Source organism: Camarhynchus parvulus, chromosome 3, assembly GCF_901933205.1.
Source record: "Camarhynchus parvulus chromosome 3, STF_HiC, whole genome shotgun sequence".
Lineage (NCBI taxonomy): Eukaryota > Metazoa > Chordata > Aves > Passeriformes > Thraupidae > Camarhynchus > Camarhynchus parvulus.
This window is the reverse complement of record NC_044573.1, coordinates 81,942,349-81,965,107: the sequence shown is the minus strand read 5'-3', so window position 1 is coordinate 81,965,107 and position 22,759 is coordinate 81,942,349. Positions and strand designations below refer to the sequence as shown.

General features: G+C 36.5%; 1 protein-coding gene across 1 annotated transcript in view; it reads left to right on the top strand.

Annotated features, from left to right (window-relative positions):
- SNTG2 (syntrophin gamma 2) overlaps positions 1-22,759 on the top strand; it is a 206,298-nt gene that overhangs the window by 150,366 nt on the left and 33,173 nt on the right. Inside the window, exons 10-12 of the mRNA XM_030945918.1 lie at positions 5,455-5,584; positions 13,315-13,353; positions 22,112-22,228. Coding sequence (XP_030801778.1) covers positions 5,455-5,584; positions 13,315-13,353; positions 22,112-22,228 — 286 coding nt within the window. The remainder of the gene's footprint in view (positions 1-5,454; positions 5,585-13,314; positions 13,354-22,111; positions 22,229-22,759) is intronic.

Below are 22,759 nucleotides of genomic sequence, written 5' to 3'. Positions count from 1 at the left end.
TAGTGTTATTTTTATTTCTTGATATTCTGACCATTGCAATTACTCCAAAGTATTGTGTATTTTTAATGTTTTTTAATGTGTTCACTGGTTTCTTAATAGATTTTTTTGTGAAGAGTGGTATTTTCCATTTATCATTTTAGTAAGTTAACAAAATGCCTTTAATTAGGTAAATAAATTGAAAACTAGGAAATTGAATGAACCACTTTGAAAAAATCTAGAAATTAAGTACAATCTCACTGAGTTACAAAACTAAATGAACTTTCTCACAGTTTTCTGACACATCAGTTAGAAAATATCTGTAGAAGTATATATGTCTGTGTTACTTCAGTTATCTTATTTGGTTTCTATAAGTGTAATGAAAATAAAAGTTACAATACTGGAATCAAAATGTTCCCCCCAAAACCACAAACATAAAATGCAAATCAAGTTTATGTTTAATGTTTTGATATCTTCTGAGCTACATGGTTGCTGTTGATAGTCCAGTTATATGCTCACATTTAAACATTTTGTAAGGTACAAGGTTCTGTGACACTTACAACACAAAATCCCATTACTTCTAACATGACATTTCAAAGAGATTAAGTAATTCAGATCCTTCCTTTTGGAGAATTTCCACTCAGATCTACCCATAGTCCTTAAAACTTCAGTCTAAGTAGACATTCTGGCAAGAGGGCCATGTAGTATTATAAACAAGCCACAATAAAATGTTGTAACAAAAGCAATAAAAACTAACTCAAACATAAAAAAGAAATTATACAAACAGGAGGGAGTACTGATTCAGGACCTGGGAAGATGCAAAGCTGATCAAATCCATCTGTCTGTATCAGCCTGGTAGTAAAGATAAAAGACTTGCAGTCAAGCCTACATCTATGTTTTTGTAGAAATATCTATATAATAAAATACCTATATAAGTCTAAGAGAGATGATTTCACATGCCACAGATACTAAAAAATAAAAATATATGCTTTGCTGGAATTCTTAGCCTCCAGTAAAGTAAAAGTTCAGCTCTTCATATTTCAGCTGGCTCTGAAAATACTTTTTATCTTAGAAAAGTCTTTGGATTTAACACCTCAGTAGTAGCAAACTGCTTGTATGGAAAAATTTCCTTACTAATATTAATTAGTAGTACTTGTTTAAAGGTGTCAATTTCAAGAAGAGAACCTAAAGTCTTATCTGTTATTCTGACTGCCATGCTCACAAAGATAGTGTTTATTTTTTTACAAGAAATTAATGCCATAAACAAACTCCAGAAGAGACCAGGAATGCATATCTATTCATAATTTCACCATGAAAGTGAGATAGAAAGACACTGAGTATTGAAAATGGTGCCTCATGCTCCTTAGCAGAAATGCTTGAAGGAAACAAATTTACAGATAGGGAGACAAATCTCAAAGTAAGAAATGTGATGGCAGTGCAACACAAATTTCTAGTATTTAGGGAATGCAAATATTAATTTCTTGCTCTAGTTGCAGTAGTCAGTAGCATAACTTCAGTAATAGAAGATGTAGAAATTTCCTCTGTCTGTGTTTTAAAATCATCTTAGGGCCTCAGGGAAAAAAGATATACAAACCAACAAAGAAAATAAAAAACCTACAGCAACTTTATAGCATCTTGAAACCTTTCAAACTTATTTGGTATTAAATGGAAAGCTGCTCCTTGACAGCTAACAGGAGTAGGTGCTTTGTTGTGTCTACTTTTTTCTTTTCTCTGTTTTGAGGAAATAACAGAGAGAAATGCATGTCACTTAAGCCTGTAGGATTTATTTTCTTGTGAATTCCAGTGCCATCTTGGTGCTTGCTTTGATTGTTTCACTTAAAACAAAGGCCTTAGGATTTATTTTGTTAAGCTTTTGTTTTTAGTTTGGATATCTGTTTTTACTTGTAGCCTTCTGCACACTATGCTTTTTAGAACACAGTGTGGTACATGGAACAATATCAATATATTATGGGATCTTCAGAGAGAAACTTTTGTAACTGAAAGCGAGAAATAAAGTAAAGTTGATAGCAAAGTTGATTAAGATTCAGGGCAAAAACACTGTGTTACTACCATGACTGGCATATGTAAATGACACTGGCCAAGGGCTATGTACAAATCACGAACGAGACGGGGCTGCTGTGGAACGTGCCTTGAGCTGCTTTATTTTTCAGCATCAGTCTCATTACATGATTATGACAATGGGAAGATGCCAGCAGCTCACATCTTAGGCAGCAGACCAAGATATTAATGTTACAACTTACTTTATAAGTTTTTTGACCAATCACACAAAGCAAAAGCATATTGACAGTAGTTCTATCCAATCACTATAAGCACAAGTACCTTTGGTTAAAACAGTGCTTGCTTATTTCAAATACAATACCTACTTGTAAGCCTTAAAACACAACGCACAGAGCTCCATTATTAAGCTTCAACTTTCCTAATATCTTGCTAGATAAACTTTTCTGTAGCTTAGGGAGTCATTCTAGACAAACGTTAATACACAGATCATTGTTCTATTTGTCTTTGCTTTTCTACAGTTTAAATAATTCTTCTGCTGACCTGTCTCATGGCTGCTGCTTAGTTCTACTAAGTCACAGTTCTACTGTCTCTGAAGCCTGCCTTTTGCAGCTTTCCTAAAACCCTCTAATTTTGTAGATTCCCACATGTGAACTTTGAAAAGCACTGGCTGTTTTTTATCCTATGTCATTTACACTGAGCTGCTTTCTGGTAAAACCACCTTCCTGCCAAGCCAGCCCAGTGGGGACAGCGGTGCCCCAAAGGTCTCAGTCTTGTGCGCCAGGCAATGTGACCACCACTGGCCCATCAGAAGCCTTGAACCAGCCTGAGCCCTGGGAAAAGAATGTCCTGGTGTCAGTGTGCTGAAGCAAGGGAACAGGCTCTGCAAGCAGGGCCTGGGGACATTGGCAGACTCCTCCACTGAGCAGGAGTCAGCTGAGCACAGGTTCAGTGATGAAGTCCCATATAAGGAGCTGTGTTAGCAATAACATAGTCAAGGGAAATGGTTGTTCTCATCTGTTCTCATGTACTTGCATTCCTGAGGCCACACCTGAGGTAGCTCCCTCTGTGTCCAGTTTTGGCGTTCTTGTGGAAAAGATTTGTATTTCAAGTTAGTGAGGAGGCTGGACTAGGGGACTTGCAGGATCCCTCACACCCTATTTGATTCTGTGCAAATATCGTGTTAGTGAAGTGTTAGATCTCTACATGAATATTGAATATTATTAACTGTCTGTAATTGATTACCATATTTTAAAAAGGAGTTTTAGTGTAATCCACTCTACCACCAGCACCCTGTTTCAAATGATAAAATATTCGGTAATTTTTATAATACAAGTTGTTATTTTTAATTTTGATTGCCTATTTTGGTTGCCTCCATTGTTAATCGGGGAGTTCCCTTCTGTGATCTTTCATCAGCCACTTAGGGAACTTTGTGCCACTGGGATGAGGCATTCAGGTCTTTGTGTGTCTGCAGAAGCTGAGTTAGTATCTAGACACCCTGTGGTTCCATGGAGAGCACATACTATTGCTTGGCTCTCTTAAATGCTCTGGACAGCCCTCTTGCTGTGTAAGGATCCTAGCATCTTAGCTTTGATATTTGAATGGGATATCTAAGCTGGGCATTGAGAAGGGCTTCTCCTCACAGCATTAAATTAAGTCTGTTTGCAGGCACCAGTGTGTATCAATGCATAAGGGCTGACAGATTCTCACTGTCTCAGTGGAATGTTGGGCAGATCATACCATAAGTAATTTTATTACAGCACTGTTGGGATCTTTGTCAGAACCTTAGGTAAAATGAACAATATGTTTGGGAGGTTATTATTTTACTCAGTTTACTTGAAGGCAATAAAAGGATTTTTAAAATCTTTTTTTTTTCTTTCTGAAGAGGTGAAAGAGATTACTGGAATGAAAGTGACACAGAATTGTGCCACTGCCATCAAGTTTTAGTAGTTCCCATGATTATTCAATCACAAAAGGAAAATAGACAATTGGCTGATACATATCTAAGTCTTCAGGCCAAGCATGTTAATTTTTGCAAACAGCAGATATAATGCTTTACAACTCCTTTAAAAGCAAAGCATCTCACATATATCTATTCAGATACATTGTCTTATTTATATTGTGTATGATGGGAAGTTTATATTACCTTTTCTAGCAAGTATATAGAGTTCAGTATTCATGTTCATCATCAAACTCCCTACAAATGACAAAGGTTATGTTAATAACCTTTTCCCTAAATCAGGAATGAATAACTGCACATTAACCACTATATGTCATTTTGAATGTTGACATATATCATCAATTAAACAGTAGAGGATTTTTCCTTACATCAGAGATCCCCAGGGAGACTCAGCAACTTCATAGACCAGTATTCTGATTCATTGGTTAGCTTTCTTCTAGGTTGGTACCAAAAATGGGGCAATATAGCATATAAGTATAAATATCTAATTTACAAATGTATAAGGTAGTGGTGATATTCTCCATATTATACACAAAACAAACATATGCAAAATCATTGAGCTAATTATAATTGTCTTTCACAAGAGTATATAACTAAAATCTAACTCTCCTGGCAATCATAGACATTTAAATAATCTGGTTATCTTTCTGAAGTTTAGTTATTGCAACTATTGTGTGTCACTTTTTTTAAAATTTAGACCAGTGTACTTTCACGCCACTACTTAATGAGCTTTTGTGGTTCCTATAGGAAAATTTTAAGAGTTAAAAAAGCATATCCCACCAGCATTCAGATGTAGGGGATTTCAAAGTTATATATGCAGTGCCTAACTTCCTGCTGATGTCAGGAAAGGAAAGCATTGGTATTTGCAGAATAAAGTTGCTATAAACACCTAAAAGTTGCATTAAAAGTTAACAAAATGTGGTTGCAAATTAGCCTGTGCCAATGCTGTTTTGACAAGACTGTTCAGGGAAAATTTTTGAAGAAGTTTCTAAGAACGCTTTTCAAATTCCTATGACATAAAAGTGCTTGAAGTAAGCATTGCTTTGAATGCTACATAAAAAATGTTTAGGAATCCAAGAAATGGAAGCTAGGGAAGACAGTGCTTTGAATTTTCATACATTCCCAGTAAATGAAGCCAAAATGCAATAAATAAAATTGGCATTTTAGTTTTAAAAAACACTATTTTTTTTTTCAAAAAGGCCCAATGCATATTTCCTGAATACACTACCTTAAGTTCAATAATTATGAACATAATATGTATACCCAGGGAAGTAAATTATCATCAGCACTTGTATATATTGGTACAGAGAAAGTACTTATTGTATCTGTTACTCTTGGTACTGCCCTATTATCCTTGGGTTTGTTGCCTTTCTATTGATTGGTAAATTAAACACTCAAAAACTTGTCAAAAGGCATAAACATCACTTGAACACTGATAAATATTGGGCAGTTTCAGAAAACTGACATATCTTCCTTTACGGATATATTTCTTCTTACTGCAGATCTAATGCATTTGAAGTGCTGGCACTCGATGGAGTTAGTACTGGGATACTTCAGTTTTATACAGCCCAGGAGAGTGCTGACTGGCTGAGAGCAATGTCTACTAACATCAGTGATTTGACACTTCAAAATGTATGTTACTTTCTGCATATTTTCTTGTTTATGCTATTGTAAAGTTATTTCTAGTTTTCAAAGGGTAAAAAACAATTCACCTTTAAGTACAATATATAAAATGCTTGTGTATGGGGTGAAAAAGGAGAAAGGACAAAATAGGGAGAGGTTGCCTGATCAAAAGTATCAAGAAGTTTTCAAGGCTTGCAGTGTTAGCATAGAACAGAAACCAGTAAAAAATCAGATTACATTTACTATTTTAAAGATTTTTAGGTCAAAATATGTATCGGTACTGGTCATTTCACAGAGCTTTAGATGTGACCAAATATTTCATTTTCACATTTTTGTAGTTAAACCGTGCTTGAAATTAGCATTTGTTGCTTAATTTTTTTTTATTTTACCTTAATAAAGTCATGTTCCGGAGCTCTTTGTCAGATTTGTTTATTTTGAAAAAAGCATGTGAAAATTCTGTAGCTAGTGAAGAATGATTTACTGAGACTTACTGGAGACAGTAATATTACATCTCTAAGTTGTCTAAGAGTTGATTTATTTAAGGGCACGTTATTCCATCTCACTTGCTAGAAGTATAAAGATGCTTATGCTATTTTAAGTTACTCCTGTAAATTAATAAGTAACAATTGCCTCTGCAAGCAGAAGTATTAACTAATCCCCAGAGAAACAGAAAATTACTATTTGGACAGCACATCTATTATTCCATCAAAGAGCAGCTAAAAACATTGATAATTGTGGAATTAACTATGAAGTCAAATAAGGAACTCAAAAATGTACAATTTTGAAAGTATATTTGTCTTTAAGAAATGATAAAATTCAGTGATGAAAATGCAATAGCACAGCTGTCCCTGAAAAAATTGCCTGTGCAGGTTTTAATCTTTTCTTTCTCTACATGTGCATAGTCTGTTAACTTCTTTCATAAATTATGATTTAGTAGCCTGACTTTTATTTGTGCTTTGTACTCTAAATGTACTGTTGCTTAGGTCTCCAGATTATATTGTGGAGAATTTGTATTAGATTTCAACATAAATCTTTAAGTCTGTTGGTTAAAACAGACTTAAAATTTAATTTGTTTTCCTATTCTTCAAAAGCTACATGAATCACATTTTATTCCATTAATTCTTTTAAAATATTAATTTATTCCATTAATTCTTTTAAAATATTCAATTGCTTAAACAATCTCTTTGCCAAAATCAGACATTTTTGCTTATGACGTGTACTTTTTAAATACTATTTAGTGACTCACATAACGTACAGGGTATTATTATGTAATGATTCTAAGAAAATGTATGGTAATATTTCTAGAGAAATTCCAATTCATAGTTACTAAGCCTTTTTTTAATTTTTTTTCTTTCTAGAGAAATTCACCGAATAAAAGCCATTCCAATGATATAAGTGAATAAGGATAAAAATAAATGCAGGCAGCTTTTGTTAGTCATAGGGTGCTAGTCAGTTTTTTCCAAAGGATTATGTGCAGTAATTATGTGTCCTGACACAGTATCTTCACTGTGCTGTGACCTGTCAGCTGCAATATTTTATTATGAACTGAGGACTTTCTTAGTCTTCTCCACTATCTTTTACTAGTGAATTCTGTCAATAAAATAGTCCATCTGGTGTTCATATAACTGGCAGTTCCCAGGGAGGACCTGAGAAGCAACAGTCATGATGAATATCCATGTTTCGTGTTCTTAGTGAGTTACAAAGCAAACTCATATGAGTTCATATGAGAAGCATGTAAACTTTTTTGCTTGGACAGTGGCTTTCCAGGTTTTGTCAGGCGTGCAGCCTGTGGTACAACTGGAAAGGTCAGGCCACAGCATTTATTTAATTATTGATCATCAGAAGGGGAGATGCAGTAGTCAGTGGGAATCCTTTTTGCTGCAAACTATTTTTAAGATGGGGATTGAGAGGCTGGAGTACAGCAGAAGGCTGGACAGCTCTCTGCCTCTGAGCAGCCAGAAAACACAGAGCACCGTCCACAGTGCTTAGGACAGGCCTTTGAATCCAGCTTCTTGGAAGTCCATTTGGAATCCTTTTGATTACCTTTGTCTTATAATTTCAAAAAATGATTATTTTCTTATCAAACCTCTGACACTGACATTGGGGAATTAATCTGTTATTCCTTCAGAGCTTCTTCCTGTTTCTTTACTTCTCCACTTCTGTAGAGTATCTCCCCATTCTCCAGGACCACAGATAATCATTACTCATTCAGAAATTATTTCAGAGAACTCCTTATCTGGTTATGGGTTATTTTCATGAGTACTTGCTGACTCAAAGTTCAGTTGCTTCACCAAATAGTTAAACTATTGATTTCCTATTCTGTCCCACACCATCATCTCAGTATGGAAATTAATTACTAGATACGTGGTCACAATGGACTTTTTTGCTAACACTGTTGGCATAATGTCAGCATTCTTACCCGAGCTATTATGAGGTTTTTAAGCAATACTTACCATTATTCATGTTTTACTTCCACACATTTTTACATTTTGTTTTGCTGGTACTTGTTTCATGACTTTAGCAATTTTTCTTGTACCTTAGTCATTCTTACTTAAACTGTGCCTATTTGTGTTACTCTTATCTACATTTTTTACCCTACATATTTGCATGACGTTTTAAATAATTTCTTTTAGAATTTTAGTTCTTAAAGAGCTCTTAATAGGGATTTTTTGTACAGTGCACCCAATCTTTCCTGTATCACTTTACCCTAATATACTTTATTTTTTTTTTATTTTACCCTAATAAAGTCATGTTCAGCAGCTCTTTGTCAGATCTCCTGATGATGCCAGGAGACACTCCTAGTGTAGGTAGTGCAAAAATAGCTCTGCCACAATGTGACACTTCTGCTAATGTCAGACTACTCTTTTGAAGTACTAGTGAAACATCTAACTTCTATACAAAGGCAAGCTCTCTGGGGATCAAGTGTATAGGAGGAGTCATCTTTCAGCAGCGGAGATGTGAGAACTTGTCACTGCATAGGAGTGCTGTCCCTGTACATACTTAGAGAGTGTTACTTGGTAGATGAGAAATAATGATTCTGGTACCAGCCTGGACTTAATTCTTAGATGACAGAAGAGCACAGGGAATGCTGCAATGTGGAGAAAAACCTAAGAGTGTCTTTTCAGTCCTCATTGCTGATACACGTTTTGTATGTTTAGCTCAGAAAATCTCCTAGTTACAGTCAGCTTTACAAGCAGCATGCATTTCTGAGGACCCTTGCCCCAAATTATTCATCTCTCTGCACATATTCTGTTTTTTCACATACTTTTCTACCAGCATGAAACTACCCTATCATCTTCCTTTGTGATTCAGTCCTCATTTTCAATATTCTCAAAGCTTTTTGCATTTATCCTTGGCAGAAATAAATGCAGGTGAATCAGCACCTCAGATTTATTTCTTCATACACCTCTTTTCTTGCAGAAGGAGGTGCAGTTGAAAAAACTGAGGGAAGACAACTAACAGAAACTGGCAGTGAATCTTCCATGATTAAGAAGCCCAGGAAATAAATTATTCTGCCTGTGCTTCTCACTGCTCCTGTTCTTAATTTCTTCAGCTGAAGGGTTCTTTGTAGGCTGAAGTGACAGTGCTGTAATGTCTATGACTTTCTAGGAGAAAGGTCTTTGGGATAATTTGTATTTCTCTCTCTGTTTTTCACCATTCAGATTGACAGCTATAAGATCTATGCAGGTTTTCTCATGGATCTTAATTATTGTCTTTGAAATATAGCACTGAGCATAATTTCAGTCATAATCAGCAGAAGCACCTAAACGTAATGCTGTCAGTTCATTTACATTATAGAGATTTGTTTCTTATATATAAAACTTTCTCAAGGTTTTGTGGTTTTTCACAGTAAATTCTAATGGTGTTATTGTTTTTAAAAAAATTTGTAAATAAATGAGTAGGTCATAAACAGGTCAGAGAACAAGTTATGATGCTCTTGTTCCACTTTAAACATTATTTATGATTTTTATAAATCATTCCAGCAGTTTCATTGGAGGATGGTAGAGACTTAAAATTTTATATTAAAGTGGGGTTATTAATCCAGATCACATTTATGTCCATGACATCTTTTTTAATTGTATATGTCATAGTCTGTAAACCTTCTCTTTTATTTCTTTGTGTAAACACGTATCTGGGGATATTTTGCGTTGCAGTTGTGTGAAATGTCTGTTGTAATAGGGAGAAACTTATGAAATATGAGCTTTAAACATACATTAACAAAAATGAAAGAAGACTGAGGAGGTCTTGCATTCTTTACACAGCAGATTGTGGGGTACATGTAGATGGAAACAAAATCCTTGTGTATAGGAAGCAGTATACAAATTCGACTGCCTCAATGATTATACAAACAGTTCTATTCCCAGGGTGAGAATGCATAATATTTCTTCACTGCTGCTTTTTTGTTGTTTTAAATGCAAAACTGCCAGTTGAAAGTACCACAGTTCAAACTGTAGAGGTTGTAAAAGGAAGTCAGTAGGGATAGGACCCATGTCCCCTAAACTTGGCCAAGCAATAAGCAGTCACATAGGATGCTAATATAGCTAGGGAAAAAAAATAGGTGCCTGTCAAGATCCTTTATTGTTTTCTTGAAAAAGAACACAGGTATATTATATGTGAAACAAATCCCAGCCTGGGAGGCATTTAGATTTATGAATGGTTCTGAATAATTTTAGTTCCTGCCATTTAGAACAGAGCACAGGAATTACAATTTGCTTAATAGTTCCTTTTCCAGGTAGCCTGCAGTCTTTGCAGACCCGGGTTTTTTGTTTTATCTCCCCTGCTGTGTCCAGCTCACAGTTCGATACTGCAGTGCTAGCAAGGTAAATGTATCCCATTTGTATTCCTGCCTGTCTGCACCAGCTGTGGAGACATGTGAAGGGCACACATGGTGCTGGGTGAAGTGAAGAGTTCGTACTTCTCAGCCCTGTGACACTGGGATGTAATATGATATAGAAGCAGATCTTTTTCTTCTCCCCACAGAAACATCAGGGCTGCAGCCATCCTGCTTGGAATAGGGAATGAGTTGCCTGTGCAGTGAAAAACCATGGAGTCCAAAGCATTCTTCCCTATTATCCTTTCCAATGGGAAGCTGAGCTGGTTATTAGGGTGCTCTTCAAAATATTCTACCTGCTTGGTGCAGAAAACCTTCATAACCAGTCTGACACGCTTTTTTCCAAGCACATTTGAACCCATTTACTTGCACTGGTTTGTGTTATAATAATCATATTATTGAGTATGGTTTTGGACAGCTGAAAGGAAATTATATTTTCTGTGTGTCTAACATGGCTTTTCTGTAGTTACTTTGTGTATGTATTTGTGTCTGAGGCACAGGAGAAAGGTGGGTCTTGACTATGGGCAGGGTGTACCAGCATTTCTACTGACATTGCAGTATTCCAGGTGACTTTTCATTATGTCCTGCACAATTCTTCTAGCAGGATTAAGCTCACCACCAAATCAGACTACTGACTGCTTCCTTCTGCAACACTGGCCATTTCACCAATTTGCTTTAACCAAGTTACAGGGTGAGGTTCTTGAGTTCCAGCTGGTTTGTTACTGATGGAGCCCCGTGGGGGACTCTTCTCCCAGCCAGTGCTCCAGGCCAGCTCCAGAACAATGCATCCCTGCAGTTGTGCCAGGCTGAGGAAGGCACACCTGGCGTGGACACACCTGCCACTTGCCGGGGCCACTCTGTCCAGTCAGCAGCCAAATTCCAGTTCCATCCTCCTGGTTGCTCCCTGCCTGTGCTAAGCAGTGGGTGCCAGCCCTGCAGCCTGTGACCCACCGCTGTTGTGGTAATCCCTGCTCCTCCTCTAGGGTGGCCAGCAGCTGTTAGAGCCACTTCAAGAGCCTGGCAGGATCTCTCAACACACAGCCAAGCCTGACAGATGCCCCAGGCTCCCAACAGCTTGGCCACCTGTACCTCAGACCCTCAGTCACCCCCAGCTGTCTGACCCACCAGCACACCTGCACCATTTCACTGCACACTTCAATTCTAAAGGGCTGCAAAAGTGAGTGTGTGAGGGAGAAGAAACCCTGATGGCCCATGATGGTTTAGGACTGATTCCTACAGCCTGAGCATTGCTATCGCCCTCTTGTCCATACAGTCAAGATTCCTGTTGTCATCCTACCCCTCCACATTGCCTTTTTTTCCTAAGGCTATTTTGTTTATGATCATATATACTTCACTCAATGAGTTGTTATTGTCCTCTGTTAGCTGCAAGAGTGTGTGTGTATAAACCCTGAGGCCTGTGCCACTACCATAACACAAAGTCTTGGCCCATACAGGTGTGCTGGGTCTGGCTGGCATGGGGGGAGCTTCCTTCATAGCAGCAGGTGCTGTGTTTTGTATTTGTGGCTAGAACAGCATTAACAACACACTAGTGTTTTGATTGGTGCTGAACAGTGCCTGTACAGGATGAAGGCTTTGACTTTTTCTCTCTGACATACCCCACCCACCTCAGCAGAAGATGGAACAAGGAATTAGGAAGGGACACGGATGGGTTAGCTGACGGAAAGTGAGCAAAGAGATATTCCAGACCATTGTGCCCAGCAATTGAAATGACATCATGGAGAAAAGAGGTGTGGGTTTGTCTTCCAAGATGGCTGTTGCTTGAAGCCTGCTTGTGGGAGGCAGAGAGTGATTGCATTTACATCACTTGAATTTTTCTTGTTTCTTTCACTTAAGTGCTGTCCATCTTGACTCAGAAGTTTTCTTGCTTTTGCTTTTCCCAATCTCTGACCCTTCCTGCTGGCAGGGAGGAGGGAGTGAGCACCTATGTGGGTGCTTAGATTCTGGCCAGAGCCAACCCACCACAGCAGTCAATGGCATCACCATATTAACAGGAGTTACATCCACAGGTTTGATCTTAAAAATCTGGTGTGCCCAGGATACAAACAATAGCCCTGGAATTCTTCTGTTCATTTCCTATGGCAATTGGAGTTTTCCCTGTTCACAGGTGTAGGGTTTCGGTCTTCCATCACAAACCTTTAATTTCCAATAAAACAAGCTTTTTGACAACAAGGTCCTTTGGAAGTACTCATCAACTCTACGACAGTTTTCAGCTTCCTCCTAGCATGTAGGGAAGTCTGGTTTTACACTCTAATATAGTTCTTTCTAAATTCTTATCTACACTTTATAAAATTGCACTTTAAAAAATGTTAAACTTTAAAGAAGTATTTGTGTACTATATATGTCAGTATTTGTCCACCACTCATATGTGCAAACTATGACTGCCAGACAAAAATCAAAATTATCAAAACTCTTCATTACCTAAACAAAAAGGAAAAACTTTGTCTTGGAGAGTAAACTAACAGGAAAGCCCATGCAATTTTCATTTCATCTTTAAATACATCTTACACTCTATGGTCACAAGGACTTAATTGCAGACATCTTTTAAGAATCTGCTTAAGCAATTGTTTAATTAGACCTAAGTGAGATATCTACAGTACAGTATAGTATTTTCACTCAGACTGGCAAAGTTAAATTCATAAATGCAAATCTTGATTAGGTATTTAAGGAAAACTGATTGAAAGCTTTTGTCTTTCAGGTCCTTGGTTTTGCAAATTCGCTATAATAATAAAAATCTACTATTTAAGCACTGAATGATAAAATTTCTTACAAATATAATTTGGAAGTATTAATATAGTATTCAATAACTAAGTCAATCAATGCTAATTCCATCACAGAAACTCTTCAGCATACCAATAACTCTGTGTGTTCTTCCCTCTCTCTTTCATAGATGAAAATGGCAAATAAATGCTGTTCTCCCTCTGACCAGGTAAGATTTCCATTATATTATCCAATTTTTTTAATTCATGTGATTACATTGCTGGAAAATTTGTAGAGCTTGCATATACACATCTGGTCAATTTTAAAACTGACTAGTGGGTGGACTGCAAGATCAGTGATGGGAGAGCAAAGTCCCTCCCACTGTCAGATTTGTGACCACTTCAGGAAGCTGAACATGCTTAAGTCTATGGGACCTGTTGAGATGCATCCCAGAATCCTAAGAGAATTGGCTGATGTAGTTGCCAAGCCACTCTCCATGATGTTTGCAAAGCCATAGTAGTCAGGTGAAGCCCCTGGTGAGAAGTAGAGAGGAAACATTGCACCCGCTTTTAAAACTGGTAGAAAGGAGGAACCCAGAAACTACTGTCCTGTCAGCCTCATCCATGTTCCTGGGAAGATCAAGGAACAGATCCTCCTAAAAGTTGTGATAAGGCACTTGAAGGGCAGGGAAGGACTTGGGGAGCAGAAAACCTATTGTGTCCTGGGCTGCATCAAAAGTAGACTCAGTAGGTCAGGGCAGGTGATTCTGCCCCTCTGCTCTGCTCTTTCGAGACCCCTGTACCTCTGGATCCAGCCCTGAGGCTCTCAAAATATGAAGGACATGCTCTAACAGATCCAGAGGAGGGCCACAAAGACAATCAGGGGGATGGAACACCACTCCTGTGAGGAGAGACTGGGGGAGCTGGGGCTGTTCAGCCTGGAGAAGGGAAGGCTCCAGCGTGACCTTATGGAAGCCTTTCAGTATCTAAAGGGGGCCTATAGGAATGACTGGGACAAACTTTTAGCAGAACATATTGTAATAGGACAAGAGGTACTAATTTTAAACTGAAAGAGTGTTGATTTAGTTTAGCCATAAAAAGAAGCTTTTCTTACGTTAAGGGCATTAAAGCACTGGTAAAAGTTGCCCAGATAGGTGATGCATGCCCTATCTGTGGAAACATTCAAGGTCAAGTTAGTGGAGCTCTGAGCCATCTGATCTATTTGAAGATGTGCCAGCTTTTTGCAGTGGGGTTGACCTCCATTACATTTAAAGCTTCCTTCCAACCCAAACTGTTCTATAATTCTGTGATTTAATTGCTCTCTTTGTCATGGCTTTTAATTATTAATTAAACCAATAAGAAAAACAGGTGGTTATGAATGTCAGGGGAAAAGGTATTGGATTTGTATATCTTTTATTGGATTAACTATCTACTGCAAGTGCTTTAGTAACTATTCAAAGTTTTTTCCTTATCAGTTTGGGCACACATAATGAGTTCAGTTGAAAAAAAAGACATACTCTCCCTCAATTTTCAAAAAATCTTGGAGACAGTCATACAACTATATACATATCACTAGATACATAATTTGATTTCCTAAATTAATTGCCTAGTCTCCACAAACTGCCTAAATAATCAGTGTGGATTAAAACCTATTCTGTTCCAGAGAACTGTTTAAGTGGGAAACTTGGTATCAGTGCTTTAAATCATCCTTTAGATGAGTCACTTTTGCTAATCTTGACTTGCCTCGGCCTACCATCTAAAGTTAGGCAGTACAAATCTATCTCACTTTTTCCATTCCGAGTATGAGAAGAAGGACAATTAGGACCTTAATTTCAGAAGTTGAAAATTTAAGGCACAACTGAGAGCTACAAACATTTGATTGTTCTCTGCCAAAAAGTGAGGAAAGTTTGTAATGAATTTGGGCAGATCAAGTAAACAAAACTAGAAAACATAAAAATATTAAAAGAGCAATTGTGATCAACTCAGACTTTATATGTCCTGTTAAAATTTGCTTTAAAAGCAATGAAAATCTGAATTCTCAGATATACATATCACAAAGGCATCATATAAAATTTGGCAATGATAACTGAAAGCAGAAGAGAACCTTTTCTGACCTAGATTAATGGAGCCTATTAGTGTCAGTTACATAATATTTGTACAGACCCAAATAGCTCTTATTAAGGCAATTGATTTAAAATTTAGAGAAAGTATAACCTTAAGAGATTGAAGGTCACTTGAAGAACTGCCTTGAAGTAAAATTTTTGATAGCTGCAAATTTATCTTTCCTTTTGAGCATGGACATTCCTGAAGAATTAAACAGGTCCTTAGAGTTTCATTACTGTGTTGCCTGCGGTGAGTTTTCTCCATTGCTTTTAGAGTCCAACTTAATCTTTCGTAAAGGGAGAAGGTTGGATGTGGATAGATTCATTCAGATCCTGGTTTTCATAGGCCATTAAAAAACTAGGATACAAGGTTATCAAGAATGTAAAAAATTATTTTGTTAAACCTGGCTTTCTTCTTTGTCTTTTATATTGCCTCTGACTTTTTTTTTTTTTTTTTTTTTTTGCAAACTGAATCTCCAGAACATAATGAATTCTGTACACATTTAAATAAAGAAAAAGGTTAAGGACTAAGATATGGGTTCTTGGGTCTAAACCAGCTTTTTTTATGGGTCTCTTTGCCAAAAGATGTCAAACAAATATGGTGTGATTCTTAGCCTGTGCAGGGCCATAATTTAGACTTTGATGATCCTTGTGGATCCCTTCCAGCTCAGAATATTCTATGACTCTCTGATTCTATGACTTTGCTTTGTGTCTATGACCCAAAGTTAGAGGTATTAGGCAAGGTAGTAGAAGTTGTAGTTATTATTGATATGTTTATATTGTTAAACATATCAATTTATATTGACAGTACCAGCTTATGAAGTTAATTGGTCTGGCTACTTCCACACTTCTAAATTCCTTTTTCCCACCAAAGTAGGGTGTTTGCATTTAAACTGCCTATTGGAAATTATTTCCACCAAATCCAAAATCCCAGACCATCTGTGGAAATTGTTTGGCAAGTTCTAGTTATACTAGGACATGTCATGATAGTTACTCCAAGTCAAGGACTACAAGATTTTAAGAAATATTCAGGGGTTACACAAATTTGAAAGGCACTGCTGAAGCTCTGGTTCTAAGTGTCTGTGTAACCTGTGTTAATGATGCAACACACAACATCTAAGCATCATAACTTTTGATTTTGCTTGATATCCTTTTTTTATAATACTCTAGAGATTTGAAAGCACTTGATTCTTTGTTAAGTTTGGGACTAAATTTTCAAAAAATACATGCTGCTGGATTGGCTTTTAATTTTTATGAAAGTAAATTAGCCAATTCTCTCTCTGTACAGATAAAAATACTTGCAATGTTTTTTGGTTTGTTTGCTGGATAGTTTTTTATGTTTTAAAGAACATAAAAAACTTTTATCATGATTATTTCAGGGGATTTGTGTCTGTCAAGTGGTTTATGTAAACATTAGGAAAGGGCAAAGGTTATGGTTGCTAATGGAATAAAGAAGGAGAAACTGAACAATTAGATACTACTCAATTTGACTTCAATCCCTGTAAAGAAATTTGAAATAAATAAACAAAATACCTGTGTGGAGCAGAAAGCTGACAACTGACTGCCCTGAAGGGCTTTTCAATACAAATCATTACAACCAATCTAATTTTCTCTTGTGAACATGTAACATATCCTGTGGATGTGTGACAGCATGTTGCTGCAACATATCTTGATTCCAGCAAGGTTTTTGACAACTTCTGACATTAAAATATTTTAAACAAGTATTATATGGATTTGGTTGTACAGATTTTGTTGGATAATCCAATATTAGGTATAGATGTTTCACTTTCCAAACTGACATATTGACCAGAAGTGCTGAAGAGTTGACCTGGATCCAGTTCCCTTGAATACTGCCTTTATGGTGCATTAGCAAAAATAAGCCTACTAATTTTGCAGACATTAGGCTTTAAAACACCATGTTAAACATATGAATGATCTTGCCATATTGAAGAGTGAGTCTGAAAACCAGGATTGAAGCCAATTAGTACATGGCATATATGCAAGAACAATTAAGTATATGTAAAAGACTCGGAAAAACTGAAGAGGTTGTTGCTGCAAAATTCTTGATGGTTTTCTGGGGGAGGGATAAATTCTTTTAGAAAGGTTTGGTTCATCCCCCATTGTTTTACTAGAACTGAGAGATGACCTTATCTGCAGGAGCCAGTCAGATAGAGATAATATGAAAGACAGGTTCATTTTAAAGACTTACTACTATGGTTTATTATTACAGTTTATTATTATATCAGCATGCTGTAATCAAGTACAGGGTTGACCAACAGACACCCCAAAAACTTGCATTCCTCTGGTACTCCTAATATTCCTTTTCTCCACCTTTTTCCCCTTGCAAATAGGGAATTCACCCACACTGTACTGCTTCTCCATTGGCCCTTATTTTTTCTGAATTTTACATGCTCATTTGGCTATTTCAGCCTTAATCTGTGATAGCACCACAGCTTCTGCCTATCAGTCCCCTTTTTCATTATCTTTTGGCATTCTGCACCCATTATTCACTTTCTTTTAGTGAATTTCACCTTCTGGTTTACCCCCTTATTGATGTTTACCCTCTTGTTGGCTTCAGCTTCCAGCCAACTCCTCCCTTCACATCACGAGCAATGTCCAGCAGTTTCTCACATTGTTACCTGTCAGTTTAACATCAGGCCAGGCTGGCTGCTCACCTGCATGCCAGAACAACCATGGTGGCTTTTGAGAAAGGCAGGCGTTGTGGGCTGTACCTAAGCCAGCTACTGCAGAACATGCTAAGCCTTCCTGTTGCTGTAAGGCCTTGGCCGGAATACTGCCTCTGATTTTGTGCACTGTGTTTCTGAAAAGCTAGTGACCAGAGGTTTTCTATGGCCTCTGTGGACAGGTTGAGAAAAATACAGAGGTATGAAAGAAATATGCAGTAATGATAACTTTTTGCTCAGAGAATAACATGCGAAAAGCAGCAAAGAATGATGGCTACACCAGCTACATATCCTTGTGTGTCAATTTTTGCTCCATTTGTGAACTAAGTTTTTTAATTCTTCCACTTAAAGGTGAAAACCATTTGAATCTTTAGTGGATAGGGCAGTAATTATGATTACAGTGAGGCTGATTCATGCTTGACATGAGAAATAAAGTGCTAGAATAGATTATTGAGAGAAAATAGGCAGCCTCCACTATAGGAGAGGTTGTGAAAACATTAAGGAAGCATTTTTAGAAACAAAATAGGTATCAGGGCTACTGCATTTTTAAGAGGGTAGGATAATAAGTTTTCCACAAGCCTCTTTTCTACTCTATGTTGTATAATTATAAAATCATAATTTTAAATAAGAAGCTTTTCAAATATGAAGGGTTTTCTCATTGTTCCTCATAGAAGAACTGCTGCTGCAGGTGTGCCATAAACACGTTTGCCTGACTTCATCCTGCAGCATACAAGAGGCCCTGCACCCACTCTTGAAAGTTTTTTCTTTCTCTCTTTTTTTTTTTCTCAAAAAAGAGAAAAATGTTTCTAAAAATATAACATATAGCAATAAAATTACTTTATCCTAATGGTTATTCTGGAAAAGTTAGGCTCTTGAAGACTACAATTTTACAATTTACACCTGTAGAAAGGGAGCAGGACTAAATTCCTTTAAGCATAAAGAGACCACATAGAGATAGAATTTAGATCTTTGGTTTTTTGGCTTTATTTATGTGGGAGGGCAGCTTTTATTTCCTAATGAAATTGCCTTGATTAGCTTCAGAGACTTTTTCTGGCACCTCAGATCCTCAACTGAAAAAACTTTAACAGAAGAAGAATCACTTAAAAATACTGAGCTTTTAAACCCCTAGTCAGCTGATATGCAGTGCTGTGAGATATAGATGCTCTGTGAGATAAACAGCTATAGTTTGAAATGGTTTCTTCTTTATTTTTCCACTTATTGTTGTAATATTGCTTAAATACAAAGCAGACATATAAGAAAAAAGAAGTTGTGAAGGATGTTTTCAATTTTTCTTTAGTTTGGTTAATTCCTGCTGCATGAATAGTGCTACTGATCTGCTATAAGAATGCATAACCATAAGGCAATTTACTGGTTGTAGCTGTCTTCAAGATAGAGTTTTGTGCTTGGCATCCTAATTTGAACAAGAAGGCTGTAATGAGTAAAGGTGAGAGACATCAAGTCCAATTTATCAGCCTCCTGTTGAAACAAGAAAACAAAGAGAAGAAACTCTTATTGCTACCCAAAAGGACTTGTAATCTAAATTTTGCCAGGGAAGAAAATGCCTGGGAAGATGCATGAATTCAGGTACATACCTATCTTCATAGTTCACTTCAGCATAGTGTGGATGTGTTGCTATTTGTGGTGTTTAAACTGTGCCCACCTCGGAGTTATACATTTTGTTCTTGAACTAAAGCACAAAAACCACTTGTGTAATAATTTCTAAGTTCCTCTATGCTTTGCTCTCTAGAACATTTGTTTTGAATAGTAGCCATTCAGACATAACTGAATGCGACTGGTGTACAATGGAAAACAATAATGTAATATATCAAAACTTACAGCATTACAATCTTATTTTTTACTTTTATTTTACTTTCAGTTAAACTTTATGTATGTGTAAGGACTGCTTGTCCCCCCCTCCCAGTCCTTCCCCAATAGCTGTTTTCTTCAAAATATACCATCTACCACTTGTTTTGGAAAAGACCCCCCAAAATGATTTGGGATACCTCAAGATGTACTTCTCTTTGCTTTCTTAATTTGTTGTAGTTCCAGTGTACCTCATGGTATGACACTGGTTCTTAACTTGCAGGTCAGTCTGGCATCTCTTGTAGATTCTTATCCCACTTTTATTACATAAGTGTATCTGTCTGTTCTGATGTGTCATACACAGACATCTATTTGATTTTCTTTCTTCAATTCCCTCCTGAGTGTTTTGCATCATTTACTTTTCATAAGTATTTAACTGAAATACTATATACAAAATTTACTGACTGCTTTATTAAATTTAACACATTAAATTTCCAGTAATTGCAGCATCTAGATGCTTTATTGCTGCAAGAAAACAATAAGTGCAAATAAGAACTTTCATTTATCTGCTGTGATTGGATTACATTTTGTTAGTGACTTGTTTTATCTCCTTGTAATGAGTGCCATTGCTCATTTTCTTCTTACAGGAACTTTTGGAAAGTGTATTAAAGCATGTTAGAAACTTAATAATATATCAATGATGTATGATGTAGTTAAAGCAGTGCTGAGAAGGGACAGTTTCTAGTATAATGCCTTGTGAGCACTCCTGAAAACTCCAAATGGCAGGTTTCAATCAAAAAAAAACCAGAATATTTTTTATCCCAGACTTACATTCCCACCCACATACTAAGATCATATGAAAATCTTAGTAACCCAGTAAGCCACAGACAGCTTGTAATTAAGTACCAACACTTGTTTGCTTTTGTTCCATACAGATTTTGTTGAACTGAATAATAATTCTTTCTCCATTTCTGAAATCTAAAAGACCATTAAGTAAACCAGTCAGTATGTAGAAAGAAAGTAAAAACCCCTAAAACTATATTGGATATAATTCTTTTTATCTGTGTGATTTGATATTAAGACCCTGATAAACTGAATATATAATATCATTGTAGTAGAGTAGCAACAATAATATAGTAATTCTTTTAAAGCAATGTGATGTCTGAATATCCTGCTTCAACACTTTTGCTGACTACTATAGAAACAATGTTTTGGTGAGAGTTATTCAGTTTACAGAACAGCGAATCAAGAACTGGAAGGACTACTGTGTTTATTTTGCTGTTTCTTACATCTCCTTAAAATGTTAGTGCTGGAGCTCAGAAGAACAGTATGGAGAAGGATTGTCTGGCTCAACATACTGATTTATTATTCATTTATTGATAAATTGATTGACAAAAGACATAATTTATACATTAAATACCAACATTAGAAAACAATTTGTGAGGTCTTCATAATATAAGTATGAAAATTCATCCATACTATTAGTGAGGGCTTTGACGTTCCTTCCCCCTGTAAATCGTTTCCTTCTGTAAATGTAGCCTTAGTTGAAAATGAGCAAGCTGCTCAGCAATACTTGTACACTCAGATTGGTGATTCACTCTAGATTTAAGTACCTGTTTCAAGAGCAATATATTCCTCTTAATGTATGCAAAATGGAGCCTGGAATATTTTTGCTTTGTTATTTTTCAGTAAAGACATTCATGATATTCTGCTACCATACCATGGCATTCTTATTTATGGCATTTTGTTATAAATTTGTATTTTCCTCAGAAAGGAAGCATACAATTTTACTTCTTCATTTCATTTTTTCTTAGCATTAATTTATCTGGAAAATAAAGGCATGCATTGCAACACTGCTACCGTTGTGTACCTACTGGATTTGACACCTAATTCTTTGAAAACATAAATGTGATAAAGCATAGATGGAAATGTACAAACTTTGAACGACAACAAATGTGACAAAGACTTTAACAGTTGCAAACATGAGCCTGGTGAAAGCTGTTTGATTTCAGATAAATCTGGTGATTTGTTTAGACGTTTGTGTAATAGAAATATCAGTATGTCCAAGTTTGCTATAGTTAAGGTATTATGGTTTTATAAACTGCTGAACTACTGAACTACATCGGTACGTGTAGATTTTCTGCTGGCTCAAATGAGAGTCTGCTTTGACCTGCATAGGTGGCTTTTAAAACAGGGATTCAGATAAGATTCAGACTACCTCTACTACAAGTTTAAGTCTCTTCAAGGACTTCTGACACACTGGCATTATACTGTATGCTTCAAGAATATGGAAATGGTTGCAAGGCAAATGTGAAATAGATGATGCATCCCATGCTACTAAAACCACTCATGATCCGCTGAGAAAGAGAACTTTAATTTTCAATTATTTTCTTTTACAGGTCATACATATGGGATGGGTAAATGAGAGACTTGAAGGAACTGATTCATCTCAGCTCTACAAATTCAAGTTTCTGGCCCTGAAGGGTTCATCCTTCTACATTTTCAGCACTCCACCGGTAAAAAAAATTGATATTTTTGTATCAGTTTCATTGTAAATGGAAACCTGTTTGTTACGTCTGGGTTTGTTTTCCTTTATCAAGTGAAGTTTTCAGCTGAGATTTCAATGTAAGTTAAAGTCACAGATGCCACTGAATTTCAATAAATTGTAGATATTTAGCCTCTTTCAAGGTCCTCTGAAAAGCTTGCTGTATGTTTTGTTTTTTGAAGTTGTCAAGGTCAGGTTTTATTTTGGTTGGTTAGGCCTAATATTTCTTCCCTTATTTATTTTAAGGTATATTTTGTAGATGTAATGAGTTGGTAGTTACTCTGCTTTCTGAAAGTCAAGATGCATCATGAAATAAACCATCCATACTATTAGATGATACTTGTGGATTTTTCACACAAGCAAGGGATTAAAGTGCTAAGTGTACAGTTTGGACAAGTCTTGCTTTGATAATTTATATACCTCATAACAAGAATTCTGTTTCACAACAGGTGCCTTATCTAATATTTCTCTAAAAATTAATTTAGAAGGTTGAAATGAAAAT